Source organism: Mytilus trossulus, chromosome 12 (assembly GCF_036588685.1).
Source record: "Mytilus trossulus isolate FHL-02 chromosome 12, PNRI_Mtr1.1.1.hap1, whole genome shotgun sequence".
In the NCBI taxonomy this organism is placed as follows: Eukaryota; Metazoa; Mollusca; class Bivalvia; order Mytilida; family Mytilidae; genus Mytilus; species Mytilus trossulus.
The window spans coordinates 5,876,426-5,900,121 of NC_086384.1; the positions used below are offsets into that span (position 1 = coordinate 5,876,426).

The window sequence follows — 23,696 nt, forward strand, 5'->3', positions numbered from 1 at the left end:
CGAATGAACGGTACGACGAACAGACCAATGGACGCACAAACCAGAAAACATAATGCCCCTCTACTATTGTAGGTGGGGCAAAAAAAGTGATCACAGCCTGTCAGGTTTCAAGCCATCACTAACAAACAATCTGCTGACCAAATACAAAGTCATTCTGTTTAATAGTTTGTTACAAAATTGTAACAAAAATATTTATTGTACAAACAAACAAGGTGATTGTAGTACAATTCCTACTCCTAGATTTTGTGAAACAATATAGGGCCCATATTCAGACCCATATATGAGGGTTGGAAAATTCCTGTAATTCTATTATAAATAAAAATCTATTGCATAATACGAAGTTCATATATATATATTTATTGAGTATTACAATCATCAACTTTATATTTTGGTTCTGATGCTTTTCTTGTACAAACAGTTACTTTGCCATGAGAAGGTTTATCCCGAACAAGTCTTTTATAATTCTCATCATCTTTTAAAGATGTTGTATTCATGTGTCCATCTGCGTCAAAAACATCAACGTCATCTGACATTCTAACTGACCTTGACCTAATTTGATTTTTCTTTTTGTCTTCTTCTACCTTTTTTAATAGATTTAAAGCCCATTCTCTATCGGCACCTCTGTATTCGTTTTCACTTGTTGTTTTTTCTCGTAAAACTGACACATTTTTCTCTTTAATACCTTCTAGGCCTGTTGGTATCTGCTCTGTCCTTCCTACTGGCTTCTGTGCTTTTTTCATCTCTAAAAGAAAAGTGTAAACATAAAATAATTGACAGTTAATGCTAGTTCATACCATAATTTTTTTATTATTGCAAAATAATGCAACAGAGTTAAAACTGCAATAATTTGAACTCCCATTTACAAAAATGTATATGACTTGAACATGATTTGTTTCAATATTACACAAATCAAAAGTCAAAAAAGTCAAAATCGCAATAATAAATGCACGCAATAATGTCTTAATTTACAGTAGCTTAATGCTCACAAGAGAATACACTCTGTCCACATATAAATAAATGGGAAAGTTTCTGATATGCTATCAGAAACCCATAAAATTGAGATAAAAAAGAGGGGTTTACAAACAATGTACAAAAATAAATTTATTCAAAGTAGTCAAATGTATATCTGATCATGCTGATGAACATTAATTACCCTCCTGTGAAAATCTGGATACACATTTATTTTTTTCTTTTCCTTTAACTTTTTCTAAAAAAATGATTATTAAGAATTTTGCACATGGTTTCAATATTGCTGGTTTAAAGAAATGATCCATTTTCATCATTTAATGTCATTACTCAATAAAACTAGAGACTGTAAAGAGCCTGTGTCGCTCATCTTGGTCTACGGGCATATCATAAACGAATAAAAATTGACAAAATTTATGAAAATTGTTTAAAATTGACTATAAAGGGCAATAACTCCTTAAAGGGTCAACTGACCATTTTGATCATGTTGACTTATGTGTAGGTCTTACTTTGCTGGACATCATTGCTGTTTACAGTTTATCTGTATCTATAATAATATTCAAGAAAATAACCAAAAGCTGCAAAATTTTCTGAAAATTACGTATACCAATTCTGGGGCAGGAACCCTACAACAGGATGCCTGATTGGTTTGAAATTTTCAGGGCAGATTGACTTTGACCTAACAAACAAATTAATCTTGTCAGATTTGCTTTAAATACTTTGGTTTCTGAATTTTTAGCCCAAAACTGCATTTTACCCTATGTACAATTTTTTTAACATGTCCCCCATCTTGGTTTGCAGGCATGGTCATTGGACACACTTTTAAAACTACATACCCTAATGATGATAGTGGACCAGTTTGGTTACTTTTGTTTTAGTAGTTTCAAAAGAGATTTTTGTACAAAATAACAAAAAGTTACGAAAACTTTACAAAAATTTACTATAAAGGGCAATAACTCCTTAAGGGGTCAACTGACTATTTTGGTCATGTTGACTTATTTGTGTATCTTACTTTGCTGAACATTAATGCTGTTTACAGTTTACCTCTATCTATAATAATATTCAAGATAATAACCAAAAACAGCAAAATTTCCTTAAAATTACCAATTCTGGGGCAGCAACCAACAACGGGTTGTCCGATTCATCTGAAAATTTCAGGGCAGTTAGACCTTGATCTGATGAACAATTTTGCCCAGTAAGATTTGCTCTAAATGCTTTGGTTTCAGAGATATAAGTCAAAAACTGCATTTTACCCCTATGTTCTATTTTTAGCCATGGCGGCCATCTTGGTTGGTTGGCCGGGTCACTGGACACATTTTTTTAAATAGATACCCCAATGATGATTGTGGCCAATTTTTGTTAAATTTAGGCCCAGCAGTTTCAGAGGAGAAGATTTTTGTAAAAGTTAACTATGACAGACGACGACTGACACCAAGTGATGAGAAAATCTCACTTGGCCTTTTGGGCCAGGTGAGCTAGAAAAGACATTTTTGGACATATGTTTTGCTTTACTTAGTAATGGAAATTACAAGAGTAACGCTTTAGCAAATCAATTTGTCAAAATATCTTAATTGAAAGAGGAAGATGTGGTATGATTGCTGATGAGACACCTCTCCACCAGAAACCAAATGGCATAGAAGTAAACAACTATAGGTCATCGTACAGCCTTCAAAAAATTTCTTTGTTTAAAATTCATTTACTTAGATATCTTGATTTATTTATAGGCTTTGATCTCATATTTTTGTTGTTGCTAAGCTCTTACCTGGTTTCAGTTCTATCTTTTTATAGGCTTTGATCTCATATTTTTGTTGTTGCTAAGCTCTTACCTGGTTTCAATTCTATCTTTTTATAGGCTTTGATCTCATATTTTTGTTGTTACTAAGCTCTTACCTGGTTTCAGTTCTATCTTTTTATAGGCTTTGATCTCATATTTTTGTTGTTGCTAAGCTCTTACCTGGTTTCAGTTCTATCTTTTTATAGGCTTTGATCTCATATTTTTGTTGTTACTAAGCTCTTACCTGGTTTCAATTCTATCTTTTATTAAGCTTTGATTTCATATTTTTGTTGTTGCTAAGCTCTTACCTGGTTTCAGTTCTATTTCAAGTTCTTCTTTTTCCAGTTTTAACTGCTGAAACTTCCTCAACATTTCATCCTTCTTTGTCTCAGCTGCATACAATAATCTCTCTTTTTCCGTAACCTTATTTTTCTGGTCTAGTAAACACATGCTTTGTATACGTAATCTTCTTGACAAATCTTCTATCTCTCCTCTGTAAAGTAAAAACTCCCCAGTGAAATCAAAATATGAAGATTGTTAAATCAAGAGTGGAAACATAATTCAAATTTTGTATGATTTTGGATAGCTGTTTTGTCTTCTAAGCTTAGCTTGTGTTTGTTTTACTGTCACAAATTGAGTTAACCTAATGGCATGTAGAAGAGCCAATTTTATCTTCACTCAAATTCAAATTCAAAGCATCACATTTGACGTAAAAAAAATAACTGTATTTTTTTTGCAATGTCATCTGTGGTGTCGCTGTGATGCTCAATTTCCTTTATGTTATATATGTTTTTGTTGTTCAAATTTAATTACTGAGAATACAATTAAACTATAACCATGAAAACAGTTGTTTCAGTTTATGTTTTCTTTATTCATTTATAGTTACAGAATTAAAGAACCTTAGTGAGCACGCTCACATACCCCATGTCCCCACATTGTCATTGGAGAAATTAAATAAGTGTAAGGGAAAAAAATTGTATAAGAAAACATATTGCATAATAATTTCCTATCAATATGCACATCTACCATGTCTACATGCATAGTATGTCCTTATTATCTACAAAATTTCATGAAATTCTGTTGTGGGGTTTCAGATGAGTTGAGATGACAAACTGTTGAAGAAGTACATTGAAGCAAATAAGTTCAAAGGGGCGTAACTCCTAGAAAAAAAAATGAATCATAATTTCCCGTCGATATGCACAACTACATAGTATGTCCTTATTATCTGAAAAGGTTTCATGAAATTCTGTTGTGTGGTTTGAGAGGAGTTGTGATGACAAACTGTTGCAGTAGTACATTAATTAAAATAAGTTCAAAGGGGCGTAATTCCTAGAAAAAAAATTGAATCGCAATTTCCCGTCGATATGCACAACTACATAGTATGTCCTTATCTGAAAAGGTTTCGTGAAATTCTGTTGTGTGGTTTCAGAGGAGTTGCGATGACAAACTGTTGAAGTAGTACATTAAAGTAAATAAGTTCAAAGGGGCGTAACTCCAAGGAAAAAAATTGAATCGCAATTTCCCATCGATATGAACATTTACGAAATATGTCATTATTATCTGAAAAGGTTATGTGAAATTCTGTTGTGTGGTTTGAGAGGAGTTGCGATGACAAACTGTTGCAGTAGTACATTAAAGTAAATAAGTTCAAAGGGGCGTAACTCCTAGAAAAAAAATTGAATCGCAATTTCCCGTCGCTATGCACAACTACATAGTATGTCCTTATCTGAAAAGGTTTCGTGAAATTCTGTTGTGTGGTTTGAGAGGAGTTGTGATGACAAATTGTTGCAGTAGTACATTAAAGAAAATGAGTTCAGAGGGGTGTAACTCCTAGAAAAAAAAAAAAATCGCAGTTTCCCGTCGTTATGCACAACTACATAGTATGTCCTTATTATCTGAGAAGGTTTCGTGAAATTCGGTTGTGTGGTTTGAGAGGAGTTGCGATGACAAGAAACAGGACTGACGGACGGGTCAAAAACATTATACCCTCCGCAACCCGTTGCATGAGGTATAATTATGTTTTTTCTTCTTGTGCCAAATAAAAAAAATATGTGGTTTCAATAACCCTACCTATACCAGACTATTAGTAAAATAAATGAATGGTTTATTATAGTGCAACCTGTATAAATACAATACTAAATATTTAGTACAATTCATGTCTATAAAATTCTTTGTTTCATGGTACTCAATGAATTAGTCCCAGTTGTTTCTAATCTTTACATCAAAATGATATATATTTTTAGCCAAAGGTATCTAACAAATAGTCTGTTAATGAGTAGTTTTCTCTATTGGTATATTTTTTTCAATCTACTGTGCCATTTGATCATCTGTAGTAATTATCGTGAATATGCAGATTTTTGTCATATCTGGTCCAGTTCAAATCTGTAGTTTACACAAAAATGTGCAATGGCGGCTCAAGAAAAATTAACGAAAAAAAACGGCCTGGGGAGAACACTGTACTTACTCTTTAGACTTCAACATATTGACCAAGTATTCAATGTAGTCCTTACTTACTCTTTAGACTTCAACATATTGACCAAGTATTCAATGTAGTCCTTACTTACTCTTTAGACTTCAACCTATTGACCAAGTATTCAATGCAGTCCTTACTTACTCTTTAGACTTCAACATATTGACCAAGTATTCAATGTAGTCCTTACTTACTCTTTAGACTTCAACATATTGACCAAGTATTCAATGTAGTCCTTACTTACTCTTTAGACTTGAACCTATTGACCAAGTATTCAATGCAGTCCTTACTTACTCTTTAGACTTCAACATATTGACCAAGTATTCAATGTAGTCCTTACTTACTCTTTAGACTTCAACATATTGACCAAGTATTGAATGTAGTCCTTACTTACTCTTTAGACTTCAACATATTGGCCAAGTATTGAATGTAGTCCTTACTTACTCTTTAGACTTCAACATATTGACCAAGTATTCAATGTAGTCCTTACTTACTCTGTAGACTTGAACCTATTGACCAAGTATTCAATGTAGTCCTTACTTACTCTTTAGACTTCAACATATTGACCAAGTATTCAATGTAGTCCTTACTTACTCTTTAGACTTCAACATATTGGCCAAGTATTCAATGTAGTCCTTACTTACTCTTTAGACTTCAACATATTGACCAAGTATTCAATGTAGTCCTTACTTACTCTTTAGACTTCAACATATTGACCAAGTATTCAATGCAGTCCTTACTTACTCTTAAGACTTCAACATATTGACCAAGTATTCAATGTAGTCCTTACTTACTCTTTAGACTTCAACATATTGACCAAGTATTCAATGTAGTCCTTACTTACTCTTTAGACTTCAATATATTGACCAAGTATTCAATGCAGTCCTTACTTACTCTTAAGACTTCAACATATTGACCAAGTATTCAATGTAGTCCTTACTTACTCTTTAGACTTCAACATATTGACCAAGTATTCAATGTAGTCCTTACTTACTCTTTAGACTTCAACATATTGACCAAGTATTCAATGTAGTCCTTACTTACTCTTTAGACTTCAACATATTGACCAAGTATTCAATGTAGTCCTTACTTACTCTTTAGACTTCAACCTATTGGCCAAGTATTCAATGTAGTCCTTACTCATGTTACTTACTCTTTAGACTTCAACATATTGTCCAAGTATTCAATGTAGTCCTTACTTACTCTTAAGACTTCAACATATTGACCAAGTATTCAATGCAGTCCTTATTTACTCTTTAGACTTCAACATATTGACCAAGTATTCAATGTAGTCCTTACTTACTCTTTAGACTTCAACATATTGACCAAGTATTCAATGTAGTCCTTACTTACTCTTAAGACTTCAACATATTGACCAAGTATTCAATGTAGTCCTTACTTACTCTTTAGACTTCAACATATTGACCAAGTATTCAATGTAGTCCTTACTTACTCTTTAGACTTCAACATATTGACCAAGTATTCAATGTAGTCCTTACTTACTCTTTAGACTTCAACATATTGACCAAGTATTCAATGTAGTCCTTACTTACTCTTAAGACTTCAACATATTGACCAAGTATTCAATGCAGTCCTTACTTACTCTTTAGACTTCAACATATTGACCAAGTATTCAATGTAGTCCTTACTTACTCTTTAGACTTCAACATATTGACCAAGTATTCAATGTAGTCCTTACTTACTCTTTAGACTTTAATATATTGACCAAGTAATCAATGTAGTCCTTACTTACACTTTAGACTTCAACATATTGACCAAGTATTCAATGTAGTCCTTACTTACTCTTTAGACTTCAACATATTGACCAAGTATTCAATGTAGTCCTTACTTACTCTTTAGACTTCAACCTATTGGCCAAGTATTCAATGTAGTCCTTACTTACTCTTTAGACTTCAACATATTGACCAAGTATTCAATGTAGTCCTTACTTACTCTTTAGACTTCAATATATTGGCCAAGTATTCAATGTAGTCCTAACTTACTCTTTAGAGTTCAACATATTGGCCAAGTATTCAATGTAGTCCTTACTTACTCTTTAGACTTCAACATATTGACCAAGTATTCAATGTAGTCCTTACTTTCTATTTAGACTTCAACATATTGACCAAGTATTCAATGTAGTCCTTACTTACTCTTAAGACTTCAACATATTGACCAATTATTCAATGTCGTCCTTACTTACTCTTTAGACTTCAACATATTGACCAAGTATTCAATGTAGTCCTTATCAACACCAGTTTGATGTGTTATTTGATGTGAAAATTCTGACAACTTGTCCGTCATCTTTTCTTTTGCCTGAAAAATAATGAATGAAAAGAAAAATATTCATCTCATATATATATATGCCATCTAATCATAGATTGAGATTTATTAGTTTAGATGTTGTCCAAGGACAGGTTGCTTTTATATAAGCTTTGGATTTCAATTATTTTGGCCACGAGCATCACTGAAGAGACATGTGTTGTCCAAATGCACATCTGGTGCAATAAAATTGGTACCGTTAAGTTTATTGCAATACAGGCCTTCTCTGGTCTAATATTTCACTGGTTTTATTCCTTTTTCTTAAGATTTCTATACAATACCTGCAATGGTGGTAACTTTAAATGAAAGCCAACAGTTCAGGGGCAATGCTTACACAATAAATAAGTGTTATTGTGAAATCTACAAAAAATCAAGAGGAAACAAGAATGTGTCCATAGTACACGGATGCCCCAATTGCACTAACATTTTCTATATATTAAGTGGACTGTGAATTTGGTGTCAAAAAATCTAATTTTGCATTTTAATTAGAAAGATCATATTATAGGGAACATGTATACTAAGTTTCAAGTTGATTGGACTTCAACTTCATCAAAAATTACCTTGACCAAAAACTTTAACCTGAAACTTGAATTATCATTTTCTATGTACAGTGAACCTAAGCTTGAAATTGGGGTCAAAAATCTAAAAAGTCATTAAAATTAGTAAGATCATATCATAGGGAACATGTGTACTTCGTTTCAAGTTGATTAAACTTCAACTTCATCAAAATCTACCTTGACCAAAAACTTAAACCTGAAGCAGGAAGGGCGATCAGACGAACACACCAGAAAACATAATGCCCCTAACTTGATTGGACCTTAACTTCATAAAAAATCTACCTTGTTGGCCAAACACTTTAACTCGAAGCGGGAGGGAAGAACAGATGCACAGACCAGAAAACATAATGCCCCTGAACTATTGTAAGTGGGGCATTAAAATCTGAATAACATCACTTCTAATTTGATCAGGTATAACTAAAGTTGATTGGGTCATTATAAACTTCAGTTAATGGTAACATGAAATTTTGATATATTTGCTTTACAAAAGTACTATAACTTTTTAGTGTGAAACACAAATTATGCTAAAGTTAGATTTTTGGTTTATAGTGCAAAGCAATATTTATCAATTTCAACTACATTAGTCCTTGCCTACTTATAGTTCTTGAAGTGTAAATAAAAAGTCAGTAATTTCGGAAAAAAATAAAAGGGGAATAAATCTGAAATATGTTATTCTAACCTGGCAACATACCTCAAATTTTTGATAAATTAGTAGGCATCAAGTTTTGCAAATATCACAATAGAATACACAAAATGCCATATAAAGGTAAAATTTAATACTTTTGTTGTCACTGATTGGATAGTGCTACTGATATAAGAAAACACAAATGATTCTATCATACTAGTATATAAACTCATAGATACCACTACCAGGACTAAATTTAGAATACGCCCGACACGCATTTCGTCTACAATAGACTCATCAGTGACACTCGAATCCAAAAAAGTTAAAAAGGTCAAATAAAGTACGAAGTAAATTAGTGAAACCTCCTTATTGTTAAATAATGTAGAACTAAATTTACCTGATTTTCTTCTAATTTATTAACTTTTTCTAAAATCTGTTGTCTTTCTATTCTCTCCTGTTCTAGCTGTGTCTGTAGCTGTTGGACTCTCTCAGAATCATCATTTCCTCTACCCATAGCAGCAAATAACTGCATCTAATTATAGAAAATAAATATAACATCTCTCAGAATCATCATTTCCTCTACCCATAGCAGCAAATAACTGCATCTAGTTATAGAAAATTGGATATCTACAAGTTTATTAAGGCTATTCTAGAAACAAATGTAGGGAAGCGGGGGGGGGGGGGGGGGGATTGGAAGGCACATTGTATTTATAATACATGGGTGATGGGTATCAGAGCAACTTTCTCAATTACAACTGTCTGGGTGGCGGGTGCTGACAAAAAACTGCCTTCCAATGACTATCCAATATTTGTGACATAAAAGTTAGCATTAAAAGAGCAGAAAATGTTGAAAGTCATGTTTATTAACCCAATTTTAACCCAGTATAAAAACATTTCTGAAAATGTGTAAAACAGTTTCATTTATAAATCTGTCAACTGAAAATATCTAAAAGAAGGGTTTTAATTATTCAGTCTATAAATATATGCTTAGCTATTACTAACTTTCAGCTTCTGATTGTGTTGTTTTAACACCTCATTTTTCTTTTTCATTGTTTCAAATGTGTTCTTTTGGGACATAAGTGTCTTTTCTGCTTCCACTCTACGATCATCAAGCTGTGAATAGAGAAATAGAACATGTGAGGTACTGTCAGCATGCTTTAATCAACTGGTTATATTTTCTTAAATGTTATCATACGTAATTAAAATTGAGAATGAAATGGGGAATGTATCAAAGAGACAACAACCCGACCATAGAAAAAACAACAGCAGAAGGTCACCAACAGGTCTTCATTAGTCTTTTTTCATGTTAGAGAACCTGACCAAAATTTATAAACATGTGATTTGTGTTTTAGATCTGTATAATTTTGTAGTATGTTAGACCTTCATTTGTATCTACTACTTATAATCATAACTTCCATTGTCTTCCTTTTTGAAAGTTAAAGAACATACATGGATTCCATGCTTCTTTAAAATCATCATAGAGAACACTAATTGTGTTATGAGACAATTTTTATTGCAGACCTCAATCAGAATGGTTTTTTTTTCTCTCTAATAAATTGTTTGATTTTTAATTTCTTATAATATGTAGTTTGTTTTAAGGGGTAGATCTTGGTTCAGGGAGATAACTCTTTAAATCAGTTAAGCGTTTGTAAAAGTCAAGTTCATCAATGTATTTTAAGCATTTACCTGAAACAGACTGAAAATAATCTATGTAACCTAGAAGCTTAGAATATATTTTTGAAAATGGTTGGCACAAACGTACTGATGATTTTAAGAGTTATTTCCCTTAACCTAGGTCTACCTCTTTGATTTTTATTAATATTTGATTGAAATGAAAATGTATAGTCTGGAAGAAAAAAACATGGTTAACTCTCATGCAAGGTTAGTTTGTGCCAGATTGAATCACAACCATGACAACAGTAAAACTTCTCAGTTTTTCCCCAAAGTCATTGACAAGAAAGTCTGACTAGCTGCTTAGGCCACACTTAACAATATTTTGGTTTGCCCAAACCCTACCCAAAGGTTGAGATAATGGGTAGGTAGGTAGGCATTTTCTTTTTTTTTCAAAAAAAGAAATTGAAGTATCAGATGTTTATAAGTCTTCATGCCTTTTTGATTAAAAAAAACCTTCTTCAAATCAGGACAATAAAAGAATTTGACTAGGCAGCTTTTTTCTGGGTAGGTAGCGTTTGGGCAAACAAACCTATTATTTATTATGGCCTTAAATTATATAAGAAATCTCTACTAATAACATTTCTTTACATTTTTCAATTGTTTTTAGAACTGATGTCAAACCTCAGAGAAAAGTGAATTTCCTTTCTTTTCATGACATTTTTCTTCATCTTCCATCATCAAAACATCAAGCTGTGTGGTCAGTTCTAAATTTTCCATTCTGGCTTTCTGTTGTAAAAAAAGGCAAATATGGTTAATAATTTTAAAATATGAGGTATTTTTAACAGTCAAAGGGAGATAACACATTTTGTCTAATTTACCTACAAAATGTAAATCTTATTCTGTAACATTCATATTAGGAAAAACAAGAATGTGTCCAAAGTACATGGATGCCCCACTAGCACTATCATTTTCCATGTTCAATGGACAATGAAATTGGATAAAAAATATAATTAGGCATTAAAATTAGAAAGATAATATCATAGGGAGCATGTGTACTAAGTTTCAAGTTGATTGGACTTCAACTTCATCAAAAACTACCTTGACAAAAAACTTTAACCTGGAACATGCACTTTCATTTTCTCTGTTTAGTGGACCGTGAAATTGGGGTCAAAATTTTAATTTGGCTTTAAAATTAAAAAGATCATATCATAAGGAACATGTGTACAAAGTTTCAAGTTGATTGGACTTCAACTTCATCAAAAACTACCTTGACCAAAAACTTTAACCTGAAGCGGGACAGACGGACGAAGGAACAGACAGAAGAACGGAGGCACAGACCAGAAAACATAATGCCCCTCTACTATCGTAGGTGGGGCATAAAAATGATGTCAACACATTTATTCTTATTTCATTAAAAGATTTGTCAAAACTGTTTAAAGGAATAACAATATTTGTTGATTACTCAGATCATAAAACTAGAGGCTCTAAAGAGCCTGTGTCGCTCACCTTGGTCTATGTGAATATTAAACAAAGGAAGCAGATGGATTCATGACAAAATTGTGTTTTGGTGATGGTGATGTGTTTTAAGTTTTTTCTTTACTGAATATTCTTGCTGCTTACAATTATCTCTATCTATAATATACCCAGTAGTTTCAGTGGAAAATGTTAGTAAAAATTTACAAATTTTATGAAAATTGTTAAAAATGTAAAAGGACAATAACTCCTTAGGGGGGGTCAATTGACCATTTCGGTCATATTGTCTTACTCTGCTGAACATTATTGCTGCTTACAGTTTATCTCTATCTATAATGATTTTCAAGAAAACCAAAAACAGTAAAATTTCCTTAAAATTTCCAATTCAGGGGCAGCAACCCAACAACTGGTTGTGCGATTTATCTTAAAATTTCAGGGTATACATCTTGACCTAAAAAACAATTTTACCCATGTAAAATTTGCTCTAAATGCTTTGGTTTTTTAGTTAAAAGCCAAAAACTGCATTTTATCCCTATGTTCTATTTTTAGCCGTGATAGCCATCTTGGTTAGATGGCTAGGTCATTGGACACATTTTTAAACAAGATACCCCAAAGATGATTGTGGCCAAGTTTGGATTAATTAAGCCCAGTAGTTTCAGAGGAGAAGATTAATGTAAAAGATTACTAAGATTTACGAAAAATAGTTGAAAATTTACTATAAAGGGCAATAACTCCTAAAAGGATCATTTGACCATTTCGAACATGTTGAATTATTTGTAAATTTGACTTTACTGAACATTATTGCTGTTTACAGTTTATCTCTTATCTATAATTAATGATATTCAAGATAATAACCAAAACAGCAAAATTTCCTAGGGGCAGCGACCCAACAACGGGTTGTCTGATTCATCTGAAAATTTCAGGACATATAGGTCTTGACCTGATAAACAAGTTTTACCCCGTGTCAGATTTGCTCTAAAAGCCTTGGTTTTTGAGTTATAAGCCAAAAACTGCATTTGACCCCTATGTTCTATTTTTAGCCATGGCGGCCATCTTGGTTGGATGGCCGAGTCACCAGACACATTTTTTAAACTAGATACCCCAGAGATGATTGTGGCCAAGTTTGGATTCATTTGGCTCAGTAGTTTAAAGGGGTCAACTGACTATTTTGGTCATGGTGACTTATTTGTAAATCTTACATTGCTTAACATTATTGCTGTTTACAGTTCATCTCTATCTATAATAATATTCAAGATAATAACCAAAACAGTAAAATTTCCTTAAAATTATCAATTCAGGGGCAGCAACCCAACAACAGGTTGTCTGATTCATCTGACCTGATAAACAATTTTACCTTGTCAGATTTGCTCTAAATGCTTTGTTTTTTTGCATTTTACCCCTTTGTTCTATTTTTAGCCATGGCGGCCATCTTGTTTAAACAAGATAACCCAATGATGATTGTGGCCAAGTTTGGTTTAATTTGGCACAGTAGTTTCAGAGGAGAAGATTTTTGTAAAAGACGACGGATGCAAAGTGATTGGAAAAGCTCACTTGGCCCTTCAGGCCAGGTGAACTAAAAAGAACAACAATTTCCCCAAATAGACTTTATAAGGCTTGAAAAGGGACTCTGCGGGCAGTCAAATCAGGAAATCCCTTCAGGCACAGAATCATGAAAGGAATTATTTTAAATATAGAATTACATTTAAAAGATTGCCATTATAAAATGATAAATATCTTTTTCAAAACTATAAATTGTGGATAGATATTCCCCATATATCATGGCTAGATTTAAACCATATTTTGACACATTCCTCCTATTATCATGATTATGGCTAGATTTAAATCATGTTTTGAAACCTACTTCTAACAAATTACAGTAAGTTGTACATTCGGTTTTGACATTGACAAGTTCTTCATCCTTTTCCAAAAGGGCATATCTTAATTTGTCAGTTTCTTTCTTCAGAGAATCCAGTTCTATTTTATCAGTTCTGAACTTGGCCTTTAATGTTGTCTGAAAGAAAAAAAAGAATTGCAGAGACTTTAATCAGCTTTTTGCTGCAGCTCAATCATTTAAATCCTAGAAATATCAGTTAGACATAACATTCATGGGTCAGACATGACATTATTTTTATACTTGTAGGCAACAAAATATATAATCTAATATTTTTCCTCAAACAAGCTATACCATGTATACAAAATAATAAATTTAAAACCTGACATTAAAATAAAAAAGAGTGCACATGCCTGATTTACTGATGAAGATTAATTTATCCATGAATATCGTTAAAGAATCATATTATGGGTTAAGATTATTACAATTATCTCATTAAATATATAAAAAAACGTTCATGTGCTCAATGAGATAATATTGAAATAAAGAAATAAATTATAAATTTTTAATTCTACAAAATATTAGATTTAAAAAACACAACATGTACACAAGCAGTCTCTATTTAAAATCTGCTCTAGCATGTCAGTTAACTGCTAGTAGTCTGTTGTTATTTATGTATTATTGTCATTTTGTTTATTTTCTTTGGTTACATCTTCTGACATCAGACTCGGACTTCTCTTGAATTGAATTTTAAATGTGCATATTGTTCATGTTGTTATGCATTTACTTTTCTACATTTGCTAGAGGTATACAGGGAGGGTTGAGATCTCATAAACATGTTTGACTCTGCCGCATTTTTGCGCCTGTCCCAAGTCAGGAGCATCTGGCCTTTGTTAGTCTTGTATATTTTAATTTTAGTTTCTTGTGTACAATTTGGAAATTATTATGGCGTTCATTATCACTGAACTAGTATACATTTGTTTAGGGGCCAGCTAAAGGACCCCTCCAGGTGCGGGAATTTCTCGCTACATTGAAGACCTGTTAGTGACCTTCTGCTGTTGTTTTTTCTATGGTCGGGTTGTTGTCTCTTTGACACATTCCCCATTTCCATTCTTAATTTTATTAGTTGTCAGATAAAACTTACAATTTCATCATGTAACTGAGCCACCTGTTCTCCAGTATTTATTCCCAAAGTTTCATCACAGTCCACCTTTGTATCATTACATGTCACATTGTGTCTTTGATTATCAGCTACAATCTTTTCTAGTTCTGCTATCCTATCTTGATGTTGTTTCTCTGACTGCTGAGTTAACTCCAATTCATGCCTTAAAGAACTGACCTGTAACAAAGTAAACAGATAAAGAATATGCACATCCTCGATTCCAAAAGCAAACCATCTTCGCTAGCCAAGGGTTACGATCCACTCCCGCTCTCAGAGAGCGGGAGTGGATCGTAACCCTTGGCTAGCGAAGATGAAAGCAAACAGATACTAAGAAATATTTCTCATTTAGGAAGCTCAATAGTTTGTATTGAAAACCTGTCTATAAATTTATAGCATACTTCAAAGAATTCAAATTTTATGATTATTGGGACCAAATTAGTTATTTTTTATGTTCATGTCGTTTTGTCAGTAAATCTAATCTTTCTTTATTATTCTATATTTATAATAGTGTAAGTGGGAAACTAGTGAAAATAAGCCACTCTTGAATATTTCCAATTCTAATGCAATTTAGATGTAACAATTTTTTTTATTGGCTAAAAGTTGCCGTCAAATCCACAGTTGACCAGGCGTAACTAAGGAGGGACCAGCCATTTTGAATTGATGAGTCAACAAATGTTCGATTACTTATTTATAATTTAAAATAAAACAAAACCTAACTCAAGTTCGCCGTTTTAATGTAATTTTAACCGAATTTGAAGCGTACAGGTAACGTAATAACGTCCAGTTTGTAAGTTTTCATTTATATGACGTCACGTTTAGCCATGAAGTCTTTGTGCCAAAATCATTCATGAAGTTTCGCGGATTTTTTATTATTTCACATATTTAGACATTTTTTCAAGTTTTATCGTATTTTTTCTTTTAATGTTAATGCATAAGAATCAGAATAACAGTACTGTAGTTGAAGAGTTGCTACCGTCAATTTTGATTTGACGGTCGTAAATCTCCGTTTTACGCGTCCCCAGTAAAACTGCATTTGCGACCGTCAAATCTACAATTGACAGTGGCAACTCTTCAACTACAGTACTGTCTGACTGTTATTCCTTGACTATACAGCTGTAAGCATGGTATAAATGTAAGTAATCAGATGTTGATAACAGAAATCATAAGCATGTGATAAGATTATGAAATATTCAGCGTTTGTGTAAAATACCTTTTCTTTCAATTCTACTTCTTTCACTCTGAATTCCTTGTCATTTTTATCAGATCTTCCCTGACTTGATGCCTGTTCATATTGTGAAATTTCCTCCTTATACCAGTTTTCTTTGCTTTTATATTCTTGCAACGATGACTTCAATTGGTAATTCTCTTGTAATAGGTCCTTTAGAAATGATAGCATTTACATAAAATGACACATGGAGGCAGCAAAGACAATATAATACATGTAATTTCAAATATATGTATTGCTATATGTCAGTATGTATGTGTGTATTGTGAAGTGATAATTTTATATTCAAAACATTATACTTATATATCAGTACATATAATAATAATAATAATAATGAAAATTTATAGAGCGCCCTATATAAAAAATAAAAATTACTCTAAGGCGCTGTACATTCAGCATGGTAATAAAACAAAGACAAAAACATAAAACATATACTGTGTTAGATTCAAGTACTTACATAAAAAATAAAATAAGAATGCCTACCATAATATAAAAGGTCCATTCAAAAAAACTATTGTAAAACAACAAATTAAAAAATAATTAGCAATCTAGGTTAAAAACATGCAAAGCAAGCAAAAATTACAAATAAAATGCATTAAAAGATTATACAAAATTACCCTTATCTTGAATTTTGGTGGGTTGCTGTCTGTAGTAATCGTTTATCATGTTTATTATTGAAGTATTAATCAGACTATTGTTTTTTGTTTGTTTGAATTATTTTCATTTTGCTCTCTTTTTTTCTACTATTTACTGGTAATGTCATCACTGGCTATTACCTTACATAATTTTTAACAGTCATAAAGGTAGGTTTACCATGTGTTAACTGTTTATGATTACAACATTTTTTTATATTTATAACTATATACATGTTATTCATGTAGGGTATGTCACTATCAGTTTGTGACTATGTGTTTCACTGTTTGTTTAAGGCCGTGAATGACCTTTAAGTACATGAAGTATCTAAATTGTTCACATCTTTGTTCTACCAATATATTCTTTGATTGATAGGTATCTCACTGACAACCATACCCAATCTTATTTCAATAAATATGATTACATGTTTCAATCATCATGATCATGTAGGACAGTAAACTTGGTAAAGTTAGAAAAGGGGAAACATTTGTCAACAGAATTTTATTCTGAAAATAGCCCTTTCCTCCATATTGACGCCACCCCTCTACTCCATATATAATGACGCCTTTTGATGCCTGTGTAGTGCCTCAGTTGATACATATGAAAAAACTTTATCAGACTTAATAAAATTTGTATCTAATATTTATAAAGAGGTTATTCATGAGAATATCTGAACGGAATTTCATTGAGATGAAATATTCATTTTAGCAATGCATCAAGGCGTGAAACTTGATTTTTTTCTGACTGAAAAATCCTAGGTGAATCAAGCATTACAAACGAAAATATTCCATGGAGGAAAGGGTTAACTGTTGTACTTACATCTATTTTCTTCTCATACTTAGATTCCATGGTTTTATTTTATAACCATATATTTCTGAAAAAAAGTACATGTAAGCAAAAGGTGAACTTACACAACTTATGGTTATCAAGATACTTATATAATACATTTAATAACATGAATAACATGAACATGATGAATAAGTAAATAACTAATGTAGGAATTCAAATAAAGAAAATTTTCAACAAGTGACTTAACATGGCTAACAACACATACATTCACTAATAAGCATAGCCCATGAGTTAATTATCAGTATAACCTTTTTTTCCTGCAAATTAAAAAAAAGAATTTGAAGATGTGGTATGATTGACCATGTGTCCTTGGAAGTTTGGATGTGTCTGTATGTCTGAGTATGGTTTTGTCTTGTTCTGCTGTCTAGATCTGTTTGAACAAGAACATAAATTGAAGATTATGCGATGAAATGGCTACAAGACAGTGTATTACTTAATAAAATGAAATAAGTCTGGTTTTTAAGCATCTCTCATAGTCATACAGTGTTCTAGCTTCAAAGTTTGAACAGGGCTCAGCGCCTTCCCTTTTTATTGATGCCCGTGCCTTTTTTCTGCTGTCCCTCAGGCCTCGCCATTTTAATACCGGGGAAAATCAGCACTTTCTGCCTTTAGAATACCTGTAAATTCATAATTCTTCCATGAACAGGAAGTTCAGCTACCTGTGCAAACTGTCAAATTAAGTAACCAATTAAGTGCATATCCTTACAGCTTTGGTGTCAAACACATTGAAAATTAACACCGATTAACTTAGCTTTAGTTTAGGTCATACATAATTTGTGGATATCAACAAAATGAGTTACTTCCCCTTATTCATCACCTGTTCACAATATATATTCCTTAAGTTTATGTACATGTAAATATACATACATCTTTTTGTAAAAGGATTAATATTTTACTATGCAAACATATTCTGATGTCAGGAAATCTAGAGTTCTCTCCCTGTGAAATAATTGCCTTTTTCAGTGACATTAATTATAATCAACACGTAAAATTGCCCTTTTTCTGACTAGCACCTGCCCTTTTCAAATCCTGGCTAGAACACTGTCTCAGCTAGTGGTGGTCATTTTCACTGATTTAGCATGCTTTTCTTTTGATAATTGTTAGTACCAAATAATGTATTGACTATTGCACAGAAATTTATACATCATGTACATGTTACATACACTATACAAATCCTTGATCATGTTGATGTTAAATGTATATGGACTCAACCATGATCTATTTCCAGCAAGCAGAACTAGATGTTTCTGCAGTGTTCTGTTTTCTACAATACAATGTTCCTCTCCCTATTTTTCTGTCATTGTCTGTGGTGTGATTTTGAGGCCCGAATTCCCATCATGGAATAAATATAATTAATTGTTTGTTTGTTAGGTTCATCTATAGATGTAATACCCATAGACATGATAGATGAAGCTCAACCCTGACTGCAAAGGTTCTATGTGCGTTGTAATGGTTTTCACACTTATCTGATAATGAAATGAACCAGTTGGTCATTGAGATGCAGATTGACAATCACGACAATTGAAAACTGACAATTAAAACCTTCTTAGCAATTAAACATGCTAAAAATCAGAAGGAAATAAAACTCAAAATTAATATTTGTTTAGATAAAACAATATTACAAAATATTCTCGAAAAGAAACTAATACATGTGAATATTTTTCTTTTTTAGGTAGAACTTCCGTTTTCATTATATTTATATTTTTAGATTTTATATAAAAACTTTATCTTTAAAATGCATGCTTACTTTTATAAGCAAATTTATTGAACAATCATATAATTGTTAGAAAACATTGAACAAGTCAAAAATATGTATGCTCCAAAAAGTATTTTCCATGCCTTGTACATGTACATGTATACATGTTTTGTCATTTCCCTTAATTCTTAAAACTCTTTAATTATAAATACATATTTCATAAACATCATGAATGAATTTATTATAATTTTTGTAATTAGCCATAAAATATATACATGTAAAATAATATATCTATGATTTGTCAACTAACTTATTCTGAAAAATATAAATAGGATTTAAAAAAAGACAATTTCTCTTTTAATACTGTAGAAAACTTGATGAAAAAGGAAAATAATGTACTTTCTTATTATTTTTTCCTAAATTTCGACGCAATTGACACCTTAATGAAGCATATCAACATATCAAAGAAAAGGTGTATTTTAGAAGTTCAACAACGTGCTATTCCCAGTTTCGGGAACTTTCAGGAACATAGTTTTTATAAAATATAAAGATACAAGCCTAAAAAATACATTTTTGAATGAAGTTCAATATATTCCTTGTAAAGTGCACAATTTTTGATCGATTTCACTCATTTTTTTACCATTTTATTTGTCTGTCAAGTGTGCTAAATATAGACATAATTTAACAACAGAAGGGATATAACTCAAGAAGACATGTTTAAGAAAATCTATTATGCTGTACTGGTCCATGTGATCAACAGATAAGAGATGTGGCTAGAGAAACTTGATTGAATACAAGTTGTATTCAATCAAGTGGACCAGTACAGCATAATTGTGTCAACACACATAAAACATCAAAGACAGTCAATTTAGTAATGGTTCTTTTTATCTAACAATAGAGAACAGTGGGGAACTTTTGGCGAGCTTTATCTATTGATATTACATCTATGGTTCATTATTGTTCATTGGGTTTGTTGTCATTGACCATAGTTGCAAAAATGGTAGTCCAAATAATTATGACGTCTTGAAAGCGTCAAAGAAAAAAATTATAATAAAATTGAGAATGGAAATGGGGAATAGCCTTTCAAGACGGCATAATTAAGGCACTGGCTACGATTACATGGAAATGTAACAATAATAAAAATATTATTGTTACATAGGAGACTAAATGCCGGAATGCAAAGGCAGATAAGGAACCGATTAATTACGCATGTAACAATAATTACCGAGGCTACGGTTACATTGCGTTATTGTTACATGAAAAACAGCAATATACGATGGGTCTATTAAAATGTACTAGATAATAAAAACTAAAGACATTTATTTTATATTTACAATACATAAATTATTAAATATAAATTCTTTAATTATTCATTTGCAATGACATTTTCTACATATCCAGTAAGTGGTTTTTGGAGCATTTTTAAGTCCGACACATTTTTGGTGAAACCACTCCAAGCACCCATCACACACCAGTGATGCCGCACTGTGAACGTCCGTATCACATACTGTACAGTTCCATTCTGCAATATCCCTTTTTGATGATAAACTTTGAATTATGAAACAAATTGAATATTATGACCCATTGATATTTGCTTAAAGGTTAAAATAACTTACCTTTGGTTTGGACGAGCTCCATATGATTTTGAAACGAAATTACGTCATGTACGTCCTCCGTGGAAACATGTATACAGAAGTTCACAGTATTTTACTTCACAGTTAGCAAACTTTGTTATAGATGAATCATTTTTTTAGAACTGCGTTTGTACAGCTGAATGAAATTTGTGTCTTGATATTGTTTCAGTTTTGTTTCAAACGAATCCCAAGTTTTAAATTTTTCACCCAAAACAAAATTGGTCACAGTAATCTCTTCATCCATTGTGCATTGTATAATGACAGTTATACGAGTAGGTGTGCTGTTAAATACTTAAAGTGATTATCTCAGCCCGAGTTCTCAACAACAAACCATTGGACTATATTTTCGCCTTTGGCACTACTTATCTAAAGTAGTATCTTTAAAACACCGAAACCATTTATACGTTATAAAAAACAATTTAAACACCATTTGTTAATCGATCATGAATATTTATTATTTATCATTATTACAAGTATTATTTCGTACATATCCAAGATTAAGGCAACAATACTATACAAGATTTAAGTTTAATGATTGCTGTTTTTCATGTAACAATAACGCAATGTAACCGTAGCCTCAGTAATTATTGTTACATGCGTAATTATTCGGTTCCTTATCCGCCTTTACATTTGGGCATTTAGTCTCCTATGTAACAATAATATTTTTATTATTGTTACATTTCCATGTAATCGTAGCCAGTGCCCATAATTAATTGGACTACAAAAATGGTATTAAAATATAATAATCTTTACGGATTTCGTACTCTTCCGCAGCTACAACACAAGTAAAACATGTCTCGGTGGTTAAGATGGTGAGACACGTTTATCTCTAATCACTATTCTTGTTTAGTTTGTTTTATTCGTGATTGTTTACCTATCTCTGTTTGGTCTTCGAAATTTTGAAATTTCCGCCCTTCAATTTTGGTATACCTAAAACCCAACATTATATTCCGATCTCGGATTTTTTTTTAAATGTATGGTTTCATATATATGTATAAACAATACAACTTGTTCTTTTTACATCTTAGAACAAAAATGTCCCACATAAACAAAACGGTTTAAGAAAATAAAGGAATTTTAAAAAGATTATTTGTCTGAAAATGTTGGACATAAATTAGCTGATTTTTAATATTTTAAACTAATAAAAAAGTCGTCATGGTTTTTATTCCGGAACAGATAAGAGCAGAACATATAAAACATACTGGAGATGAAGCACTAATTGCTTACCAAACCATTTTTAAACAAATACTGGAAGAAGGCAAAGTAGCAAAGTCATTTAAAACTGGAGTAATTACACCTGTCCTGAAGAAAGGAAAAAATGCAATGTATACAGAAAACTACAGAGGCGATGATCACTGTCACGTCTATCCATGGCAAAGTTTTTGAATATGTACTTATAGAAAAAGCTAAAATACGCAAAATGAATCAATCTAATATGCAGTTTGGATTTACTGAAGGGCTCTCCCCAAATATGGCCTCACTTATTGTATCTGAAGTGTGCTCTGAAATCTCAGGAAAGAATAAATTACTTTTTATCTCTACTCTTGATAGCCAAAAAGCATTCGATGTTGTTAACCATCAAATATTATTGGACAAAAGGTATTTTCTTGGCATGGATATTCAGTTCTGGGACATAATTGAAGATCTATATGAGGATATAACATCTACTGTGAAATGGCAAGGAGACCAAAGCTTTAGCTTTCGGATTGAACAGGGCGTAAGACAAGGTGGAGTATTGTCAACACATCTCTATAAACAATATATTAATGAACTACTATGCAATCTAGAAAAACATGGAATTGGTATATCGATTGGGAACACCTATGCAGGATGCCCGACATGTGCTGACGATATCGTCTTACTCTCATATGATCATACAGAAATGCAAGAAATGTTGGACACCGTGTATACATATGCTGGAGACCATAGATTTCAAATACATTCTGTAAAGAGTAATACCATTATCAAAAATATTACTAAGCAAAAATCAGAGAACTTCCATAATAATTTAGACAGTCTTAAACTTGGACAAAATGATATAGATATCAATTCTGAAACCACACACCTTGGTCTGAAGAGAACTACTTCTGATGACAGTAAAATTAATGTTGACGAAAGAATAACATTGGCTAGGAGAACTTTATACTCATTGATTAAAAGTGGAGTCCATGGAACAAATGGACTAAATCCTCGAACCTCCGTCAAAATTTACCAAATATATGTCATCCCAAGATTATTGTATGGACTTGAAACTATACACATTCAAAACAAGGACATGGTCTCACTCTGCAGCTTCCATCTAAGCACACTAAAACACCTCCAATCCTTGCCAAATAGAACAGCTACTTCAGCAGTATATCTCTTAGTTGGTGCTCTTCCAATTGCCGCAGAAATCCACAAAAGACAGTTAAGTCTCTTACATTCGATTGCTATGAGTGATAACATGTCTATCAAAGAAATAGCTAGCTTCTTTGTTAAAATACAAGACGTACTCACTATGTACCAACTACCTTCATTTAGTGAAATAATGAACGGCCATTTCAATAAACTAGATTGGAAAAAAATTGTCAGAACATCAATCAATTCATATTGGACTTCAAAATTAAGAGAGGACTGCAATTTAAAAACAACTTTGGATAAACTCGCATTTGACATTATGGAAATAGGAAAAACACATAATATATGGGATACCATTACTAACTCTGTTAAACAAGTTAAACAGGCAGTAACAAAAGCTCGAATGGCAACAGGAACATATACTCTACAGATCCATAAAGTGAAATTTAACCAGTCTGAGCTGGATCCAACTTGCCCTATATGCAGATTGGAAGATGAGACTCTTCTACATGTACTTACTAGATGTTC

At 32.2% G+C, this 23,696-nt stretch overlaps 1 protein-coding gene across 2 annotated transcripts; it reads right to left on the reverse strand.

Annotated features, from left to right (window-relative positions):
- Nucleotides 1–336: 336 nt before the first annotated feature.
- On the reverse strand, nucleotides 337–21,780 carry LOC134692747 (protein Spindly-like). Of its 2 annotated transcripts, none has more exons than XM_063553256.1 (11): nucleotides 21,706–21,780; nucleotides 17,472–17,526; nucleotides 16,005–16,172; nucleotides 14,777–14,971; nucleotides 13,663–13,812; nucleotides 11,010–11,114; nucleotides 9,717–9,827; nucleotides 9,112–9,246; nucleotides 7,414–7,526; nucleotides 3,049–3,233; nucleotides 337–742 (listed from the first exon to the last, which is right to left on the reverse strand). In XM_063553256.1, the coding sequence occupies exons 2-11, from the start codon at nucleotides 17,499–17,501 to the stop codon at nucleotides 357–359; spliced, it is 1,578 nt and encodes a 525-aa protein (XP_063409326.1). In that variant the 5' UTR covers nucleotides 17,502–17,526; nucleotides 21,706–21,780; the 3' UTR covers nucleotides 337–356. The 2 variants fall into 2 exon arrangements, with proteins under 2 accessions (XP_063409326.1, XP_063409327.1); XM_063553257.1 differs by lacking the exon at nucleotides 21,706–21,780 and adding an exon at nucleotides 21,596–21,705.
- Between the last annotated feature and the right edge of the window lie 1,916 nt (nucleotides 21,781–23,696).